At 57.5% G+C, this 9,416-nt stretch overlaps 1 protein-coding gene across 1 annotated transcript; it reads left to right on the top strand.

Moving 5' to 3' along the window:
* Window positions 1-5,202: 5,202 nt before the first annotated feature.
* LOC112965466 (RING finger protein 122-like) lies at window positions 5,203-9,412 on the top strand (the record flags this gene model as incomplete). The annotated part of the gene is given in 7 exon segments (XM_026064458.1): window positions 5,203-5,251; window positions 5,927-5,966; window positions 5,968-6,165; window positions 8,412-8,457; window positions 8,727-8,768; window positions 9,160-9,242; window positions 9,325-9,412. Coding segments are annotated over 7 exon segments (546 nt in total), but the record flags the coding sequence as incomplete, so codon positions are not given.
* Between the last annotated feature and the right edge of the window lie 4 nt (window positions 9,413-9,416).

The raw sequence follows: 9,416 nt of genomic DNA, 5'->3' as shown, positions 1-9,416 counted from the left end.
GGGGGGCGGGCGGGTTTGGGGCGGGGGGGCCGCTGCTTGCTTCCCTCCCTCCCTGCCTCCCTCCCTCCCGCGGCGGCGGCGGCGAGCGGGGCCGAGCCCCAGCCCCCGACGGGGCTTTGGCCTCCGCGCGGCCCCCGCGGGGCTCGGGGCTCCCCCCCGATCCGCAGGGAGCCGCGGCCGAGCCGGGGATCGCTTTGCTCCGGCAGCGGCGCATCCTGCTCAGCTCCCGGGAGTAAAGCTAGTTCCTAAGTTAACTGGCGGTGCTTTCGCTTCTCACTCTATTTAAAACGAAAAATCCCTCCTTCACGTGTGGCAGAAAGGGGATAAACCTCTTTTAGGAGGACCCCAGGCAAGGCCTTGGCTCCTCTCTTTGGTGTTAGCCGTAAGAAGTTCACATGAACGTGGAACTGAGTTTGCACATGCGAGGGGTTTCTGGTTAAATAAAAAGTGGTTTGTTTTTATGACTAAGTAGTTGGGAAGCTGTGCTGGGAATTCCACCATCAAAGCCATGCCTGAGCAACAAAGGCTGGATTATTTTAATTTATGGAAGAGTTGCAGCCTTTGAAGCTAAATATAATGCAACCAGTGGCTTCCTCTCCTGTAACACACACCTTGTGTGTTGTGCAAGCTGGGGGGTGAGAAGCCATCGGTCCTGCGGGCATTTAGCTGTGGACATGTGGTGAGTGCCTGGATTTCCTTTAAATGGGTACATGTAAATGCACCACAGCAGAAAATGCAAACTTGGCTGTATAAAGGAAACCTCCTAAATAAGGGAGACTTTGCTTTTAGAGGCTCTGAGCAACCACAGCTCTCTCCAGCTTCCCAGGGTGTGGGTTCTGGGAAGCACCGAGAACAGAGCCCACCCTTGTTCGAAGGTCAGAACGTGGGTTTGGGAGACTAGCCATAGGCATCTGACTTGTACATTTTGGCTTTAAGCCCTGACCTTGCAAATCAGTGAAGTCCAGAAAAATTACTTATCCACGAACTGTTGAAGGCTTCTGCAGAATTGGGGCTGTTGGTGTAAATAAATCCAAGACCCAGTAAACAAATCAAGTTTTCAACATAAATAGGTGTATTCAAAATTTCTTAACAGAAGTGAACTCTGTGCTGGTACAGATGGAATTTCAGCTCCTCTTTTGCAGAGATTCAATGCTTCACCCTTTTCCCTCCTGTTGTTCTAGCTGTAGTTTGATGGACTCTAGTCACCAAGCACGAGCCAGGTAACTTTATCTGGAGGGGAACTGGTTATCCCCACTGTAAACTGCTTGGTTTAGGGATGACTTTTGCAGCAAGCCTGTTCTAGCATCACAGCAAAAATTTTACGGATGCTGCTTTCAATTTTTGAATGCAAAGCCCACAGCTTTTGTGTGGGAGTAGAAAGAATGGTTTTATTTAATGACCTGCTGAGTTTTCCATTTGTTTTATTGAACAAGAACTGGGGTGAGGGAGAAGCTCTGCTCAGCAAAAACCCCGTGCCTGCACAGTACGGGGAGAGACGTGGGTCTGCCCTGACTCGACGTAACGTGGGCTCGGCGACTGCAGACTGTTGTGTCCGGAGGGCCGAGCTGCACGGCCTCGCTGGAGGAGCAGGGCCTGCGTTCAGCCAGGCTGGTAGAGGGGGGTTGCGAACGTTAAAGTCGTGCCGTTTGGCCGCCAAACTCCCTGGCTCCCAAGCTCTGCCCATAGACTTATAGCAAAGGCAAGTCCCCTGGACCACCCATCTCTCTGTTGGTTGTTTTGGGGAGGAGAGCAGCCTCGGGGCTCCCGGCGTGTTCCCAGGAGTGTTGCAGCGTCAGCCTGCAACGAGAAGGGGACGCGGTTAAGTGCTGTGGTTTTCCTCTGTAGGAAAGAAAGGACCCGGAGAGGATAATTCCTGCTTGTGCTAATGAGACAGTTTGCTTAAGTAAAAGAAAGCAATATTTCTACGTTGCCTCCAACTTCGTTTAAACCCTCGCAGTGCCAGCGGCTCATCTGCAGGCATCTGTGGTCTGCGACCACGGCGGGGTGGTGCCGGCTGCACCCGTTTGCAGCGGGTGCGTAGCTGGGCGTCTTGCACGGGTCCTCGGGATGTGTCGGTACTCCCCGAGCGTGGGACGCGATGGGACAAGCCTCTATATGCGTTTGAACCCCAGCTGAGTTAAACTAGGCCGGGAGAGCCTTTCCCAGCCAAGGGCCAAGCGAGCGGTTCCTGGTCCGGCTGTGCAAAACCACGCGCCTTGCCGTTTCCCAGGGGCTGGGGGGAGCAGGGCTGTGGGACTGACTTAAAACCTGCCTGGGTGCTTGTACCTTGCCTTGCAGAAAGACTATTCAGGCCAGCTCAGATCTGCCAGGAGCCGTGTGGGTCGGAGGAGGAGGTGCCCTGCGCTGGCAGAAACCCCCAGCTGCACCTCTGCTGGTTGGGCTTGCAAGGGGCGTTTTTGYGGTTCGCGTGAAAAAACATTGTGCCGGCAAAATAAGCCTCCTTTCTGAGTACCCGTCTTGGACTAGGAAGGGCCCAGAAGGTCAGTGCATGTCTGTAGATACTTTCATGGATATCCAGGGAGCTCTCCTTATCTTTTTTGGCTAAATAATGGTTCCAGCATACTGCTCTCAAGACTTCTGGTTTCTGGTGCAAAATTGGCCCTGGGTAGATTGAAGCTGGTGAGGTGGGTTCTTTTGGTTTGGTTTTGGTGCCTAGCAGGCCTATATCTTAGTGTTGGTTAAAAATAAGTTTGATCTATTCCTTTTCAAGCAAAAATAAGAATGTCTTTGTCAGACAAAAGGGTTTGCACTAATCAAAACCATAGCTAAGCTAACTTGCTCACTCTCGATAAACTCTGTGTGGAGGAGGAGGAGGCTGAAGGAGCTGGCCGGACCAGGGAGAAGCTTGTTTTTTGGGCAGGTTGGGGGTCTGGGCGAGCCGGGTCCAAGTACGTGGCTGCATTGCCTCGTTCAGACTCACTGCACTAGGGCTGCTCCTAGCAGGACCTTGTCCTGGCCCTCTGACTCGAAAAGGACACTTTCCCAGCACCGCGCTCACTTTTTGGCACTTCTGACGGGAACTCATGAATTCTTTAGAGCCTATTTAGCAAGAACGAGCCTTGCTAAGCTGGTGAATCTAAAATTAGCCTCGCCAGCTGTGTTGCAGCTGGCAGGAACATGTTAGTCCAGCTCTTCCATGCTTCCTTCGGTACAGGGCTGTAAGTTGTAGCTTCTCTCCTTCCACCCCAATTTTGCCCTACTGCTGGTTTGCCGGCCCATCGCTCCGTACCCGTGCCAGCTCCTCCAACGCAGCTGAGCCCGCTGTTACCAGTATTACGGCTCCTGATGAAGCAGCGATTTGAAATGCTGATGGGTGTCTTCTACACACAGCTGTTGCCACCCGTGGGGAACCTGGGCCTGGAGCACGGAGCAGCCCTCGGCGAGCAGCTTGYGGTGTCGGGAGCGAGTTTGTGCCCCGCGGGACGGGGCTCCGAGGGCAGAGCCCCCGCACAGGGGCTCGGCGGCAGAACGGTTTGGCCACAGTGCGTTGTGCTGGGCGTCCGAACGCTGTTTTGAACGTCTCCTGCAAGCAGGTAGCAGAGAAAAGGTGGTATTAAAYGGTCCCGGTGCAAAGCCTGCCTTCTGGGCACTGCTTTCCGGGGTTATGGCCAGAGCTGGAAAGCAGAACCCCCAAATCCCCAAATCCTCGGCTAGGGGCTTCACGGCCGGGCTGCCCTTCCCCTCCAGCAGCCGCAGGGCCTCAACCTGCCCCTCCTGAGCACGAACCCGTCCTGCGGCAGAGCAGTCGCTGCCTGGGGCCCGAGGGAGGCTGCTCGCCCGGCCGCCGCTCGCCCGGCCCCACGATGGGGTTATAACCTGGTTTGGGGCAGTTTCTCTGGTCCCTGCTCTTGTGGCGCAGAGGCCGACGGCTGGTGCTCTTCAGCAGATTCTTGGAATAGCTCTCAGTCCTCAGATACTCTTAGGAAGCTTCACTGTTTTTATCCAGTCTTCTACACGTTTATGCCCCGTTATTGCTACCACAATCCACAGCTCTTTTTGGCTGGCTTCAAATGAGCCTTCCTGTATCCATCAACAGCTGCTGCACCGCCTGTGTCCCATGTGAGGCCACCGTGGATACCATCATTATCTCATTTACTTGTTCAGTGGGTTTTTTTAACAGTTGATCTAATTTATATTTTTTGTGAGCATTTCTCAATCATTTCCAGCAGGGAAATGGAAAAAAAAAAACCAAAAACCACAACTTTTCCTGCACCTGGTAGTCTTGAGAGCAGGAAGCTGGAAGTGCAGGAGGAATGCAGGGATTTTGGACCCTACAAACAAATACTCCCTTTCCTGGTCTTCTAGCACATTGTAGACACTGTTACTGGACTGGAGATTTTCTCCCTGTCTGCAATGGGGAGGAAACCAGGCAGACGAAACCTCAGGCTTTCGCTGCTTGTGCAGAGTTCGGCCCTGCCACCCATTCGCTTTCTGCCTCTGGTGGTGGAAAGCAAATTTCATCCTCTGATGAGAAGCAGGAGGAGGATTTTAATGGGCTGTAATTAAAACCATAAGTGTTTCTTTAGGAGTTTTTTAATGAGATTCCGCAGAGCAGGAACAGAGGGTGCTGGAGCGGGAAGGGTGGGGGCAGATGCTCTCTGGAGCACAGATGGGGCCTCCCTTCGGAGGCTGATCTCCTTTAAAGTCCCATGTGAGCGAGATCTAACGTGAAATCAAAGCTTCTGGTTCTGTGGGGTCAGCATGATTCTGAGACACAAAAAACYGTGCTTATTGTGCTAGAATTTGACTTTGCAGCAACTCCCAGAAGAGGCAGTTTGCAGTGGGTTTGGTGTTTTCCTTGTGTTTTTCCTCCTTTGCTAGGTGTGAACCCTTCTCATCTTTTCTCGCTGTTCCTGGGTATTTTGTAACACCCTCCTCCATATTCCACCACGGTGTCAGACTCGGAGGGAGAGGCAGCAGCCGAAGTAGCGGCTTGTGTCAGGCGGGTGCTGGGGGCCGCGTCTTTGCTCCAGAGGGGAATTTGCTAGGGGTGCTGCCACGTGCTCCCAGCGCTGGGACGTGCGGACCCATCGCTTCTCCTGGAGCTGAGAAGGACCCGGTCACTTGCTGCTTCTGGCTCCTGCAAGGCAGTGACAAGCTGTTCTTGTTTTTCAAGCTTTTTTTTTTTCCCCCTCTGTCCTTGCATAAATCCCCGTTTGATTTCCATGTATTCCTATGGAGATGAATGCATGGGGCCTCCTTTTCTTCAGGTGCCTGGATTCTGCCCTGGGTACGTTCATGCTGCCGGAGGATGGTTTAGTCATTGCGGTTGGTAACACAGCGGTGGCTGTTGTCAGTGCTGGCGCAGCCTCGCTCTAAGGGGCTGCTGCTCCTGGAGAGATCTTCGATTTACAGGCCACAGGATGATGTCTTGGTTTTATATTTTCTGCCCACTTTGCAGACTCCAGAGGGGACTTAGTAATCAGCCCAGGCGCTCTCCGCTTTCACAGTAAATCTGCAGTCACTCTGGATAGCAATTTGCTAGGCGATGCAGGGGATGGAGCAGGCAGGATTGCTCCCGGGGGCCRCGGCGGCTCCGAGGACGGGGCTCAGGGCACGGAGCGGCTGCTCCCTGTCGGGGCTTCCCGGCACGGCTGCCGTCGGCTGGGGATGCTGCCCTGGGAAACCAGAGCAGGGGGTTTGCAGCCCCTCTGCATGACCCGCAAAGCAGCCTGCGTGTGAGGAGCCGCCTGCAGGGTCTCCAGAGGCTAACGAGAGCCCGCAGAGCACAGTAACGAGCTGCCGTTGTGCAGCCCTGGGTCCTGGGCTCCGAGAGACGCAGCCCGCGCTGGCCCCAGGCTCTGGCACTTTGCAGCCCACGTCCCTCTCTCTGTGCTCCATACAGAGCTCCATACAGAGCACAGTGGGTTATCTTGGATATTTGTATGGCATGATAAAGGGTAAGTCTTAATCTTCTTCCATTCCTCCCCTCTTTTTCCCCTCTTTCATTCTAAATGCTGCTTTTTCTCTCTCTCCCCCCTGCAAAGGGTGCTTCTGCGGTCTGGGGCTGATTTATACCAATAAATCGTGCACGATGCCTCCCATCACTTTCCAGGACCTGCCGCTGAACATCTACATGGTCATTTTTGGCACTGGCATCTTCGTCTTCGTGCTCAGCCTCATCTTCTGCTGCTACTTCATCAGGTGAGCTGGGGCCTGCTGGGGAAGGTGGCTCCATGCCTTGGGGACACGTACGACCTGGGGACATGGCTCTCCAGCCAGCTGGCTGGGATTTGGCTGAAAGAAAACTGAGACTTGTACCGAGGGAGGTGACAGCCCACGGTGCCGGTACTCACAGCCTGGAGAGAAGATGCTGATCCCCCTCCTGGTGCCTTGGGCAGGTTGGTGGTTCAGGTGAGATGTCCTTGCTGGAGGTCCTGGTCCCACTGGTGGCATGGAGGTGCCTTCGGGCTTAGCCAAGGGCTGTCACGGTCCCAGCGGGCTGCACTCAGGGACGCTGGTGGCAGAGTGGCCCCGGGCAGAGCCACGGGCACGCAGGGAGCAGTGAGCACGGCACGAACAGCGGCCAAGGGATCAGAGGCCAATTTTGGCTGCCATTAATAGTCTCTCCAAGGCCTCCTGTAACCTCCACTTAGATCCTGATAGCTATTATTTTTATTAAGCAAATTAGAACCATTTAATCTCCCCCTGTGTTGCTAGGACCTGTTGGCCCCACTTGAGCCATGTGCCTGCTTTCCTTACAGCTTCCGGAGGTGACCCTTGCCGGCCCCAGGCTGGTGCGAGGTGTGACCGTGGGGCACGGCGCTGGGAGCACTCAGCCTGCGGCTCCGAAAAGTTATCTGGCAGGCTTCAGGGGTTGTGTTCCTCCGCACCGTTAAATGTCAGGGGCTGGCTCTGAGCAGCAGCTTCCCTTTTACCTTCGACAAGCTTTTGCCACCTGATCCCTCTTGGAGCAGCCGGATGGTGACCGAGTGGCATCCCCATCCCTGAGTGCTCCCCAGGGTGTCTGCGGTGCCGGACCATTTCGTCCCGCCGCGCTGCCGGGACTGCAGCTGCACCCACACCCGGGGCACCGATAGCACCGATAGCACCGCCTGGGACGCCAGGGCCCCCCCCAGCCCTTGCTGCTGCCTCCTTGTTTTCCCCCCCAAAGTGCTAGGAAGGGTTTGCCAGGAGCATCTGYGCCGCTGCCCCAAGGAGGGGGCTCGGGTGCTCCAGGCGGGATCCCCAGAGCCCCACGCTCCTGCCGGGGCCGGAGCAGGGCAGGAAGCGGCAGGAAGGGGCTCCTGGACGGCCGCATTGTGTGGGCAGGGGCCGGGGCTGTGCTGCGCGCGAGAGGATGTGTCTTTGCATTACCCTCCCTGCGCAGAGAGGGCTATTTTTAAACTCGGAGTCGAGGCAGCAGCTGGCTTTTCCTCTGGGGCCCAAGGAGCTCAGTCCTTTGCTGCGGGAAGCCCCAGCTCCGCCGTTGCCCCGTGCACGTCTGCAAAGGGCTTTTGCTGGCAGCAGGGAGCAAAACAGCTCTGACCCCTGGGACCCTCTGGGGCCAGCAAGAGCTGGTGCTGCACGGCCGCTCCCTGCGCCGTCCCCGTCCCCTGCCGTGGCGCCGGGCCAGCCCTTGGGTTGTGCTGACGTAAACCAGCTGCTGGGCTCGGAGGGGGCCGCGGGGTGGGCTGCGTGCGCATGAGTGGTAGCAAGACACTGGATTTTGGAGGAATACCCTGCATTTGGCCTTGCTCTCCTTCAGAGCCTCCTGCAAAGATGTCCCGCGCCCAGCCATGTCCCGGCCCGTGCCCGGTCCGAGGGAGGGTGGTCACTGGGGAGGAGCCCGCCGGGCTGCTGCAGCAGCTCTGCAAAGCAAAGGGAAAAGCGTCTCCTAGCCAAGAGGCGTTTTTGTGAAACCCCGGCACAGGTACAAGTGGAAGCACGTTGTGCCTCAGCAGCAGAAGCAAAGGCCTGTGGGCAGCGTCCTGCCCCCAGCGTTAGCATCTTGCTGGATTTTCCTGCAGGACGTTTTTTCCCAGCCCCCTCTGCTCGGCTCCAGGCCACAGCGGCTGGGCTGGGAGCTGCCGACCAGCCGGCGAGTGCTGGAAATACGGCGCTTCCTGGACCTCTAATGACTTCCGAAACGAAACAATCGGGGCTGCGGCTGGGAGACCTTATCGCCCGCCGGCCGCCGGTTCCTGCGGGCCCCGCGGCGGCGTGGGGTGCTGCGCGGCACAGGCAGCGCGGCAGGGGCCCGCCGGAGCCGGCACGGGGCTGCGGGGCTGTGACAGCCCCACGCGGGGCGACGGCCGGGGCACTGATACGCATTGGCTCTACAGTATGAATTTTTGGGGCTGGACTGTCCAGAAGCGACTGTCCCCAACTAACCAGCTCCCTGGAGGATGCTCTGAAACTCACTGCGTGCTTTTTCTCTCCCTCACTAGCAAACTTCGGCATCAGGCTCAGAGTGAAAGATTCGGATACAAGGAGGTAAAGTTTACGGTTGGCTCCTAAATGTGTCCCCTGAGATTCAAGGCTGAGCTGGGAGCTTTCGGGCGGGTCGGACAGTGCTGGGGATGGCAGCAGCGGGGTAGGGGGCTGCTCCCCGCAGTGCTGGGGCACGCGGGACCTGCCGGCCTGCCGCTGGGCTTGGGTTGCGGGTCTGGACTTGCGTTAAACGCTCGCTTAATTAAAACAGCTGCCAGGATTGTTCTCTGGCCGCGCTGGGTTTAAATGTGCCGCCTCCTTCTCCCGTGCAGGTGGTGTTGAAAGGCGACGCCAGGAAGCTGAACGTGCATGGGGTGAGTGGGACAGCGGCTTGGGGGCACCCAGGGCCCTGCGCTTGGCAGAGGCTGTGAGCAGGGCCTCGAAGCTGCGTGGCTCGAGGCGTCCGGAGCCGCCGGGGGGTTGGGGCTCATGGGGACGGCTGCCCGGGGGCGACCTCTCTGCCGCTTTGTGGGGTTGGGGCAGTTTGCGAGCAGAATGAGGCCAGGCTGTCGCGCCCGATGGGGAACGTGGCCAGGTTGGGGAGGGAAGCACCCTTCCTGCAGACAGTTTGGGAACTGAGCCAAATTCCCATCTGGAAACACCCTGGAGAGGGGCTCCCTGGGACACGGTGTGGCGGGAAGGCATCGTGCCGGGTCCCGCGTGTCGGCACCGGCCCTCCTCACCGTCCTGGCGTCGCCTCCGCAGCAGACCTGTGCCGTGTGCCTGGAGGATTTCAGAGCGCGAGAGGAGCTGGGCGTGCTGCCGTGCCAGCACGCCTTCCACCGAAAGTGAGTGGGGGCCGGTGGGGGGTTTCCTCGGCGGGGACTGGCACCCTCCTCCCCTTCCTACCTCCGGCTTTCCCGGCTGCAGGTGCCTGGTGAAGTGGCTGGAGGTTCGCTGCGTCTGCCCCATGTGCAACAAGCCCATGGCGGGCGGCGGGACCCTCCTGGACGAGCTGGTGT

Source organism: Apteryx rowi, unplaced genomic scaffold (genome assembly GCF_003343035.1).
Source record: "Apteryx rowi isolate R43461 unplaced genomic scaffold, aptRow1 scaffold_217, whole genome shotgun sequence".
Lineage (NCBI taxonomy): Eukaryota > Metazoa > Chordata > Aves > Apterygiformes > Apterygidae > Apteryx > Apteryx rowi.
This window is presented reverse-complemented; position numbering and strand designations above follow the sequence as displayed.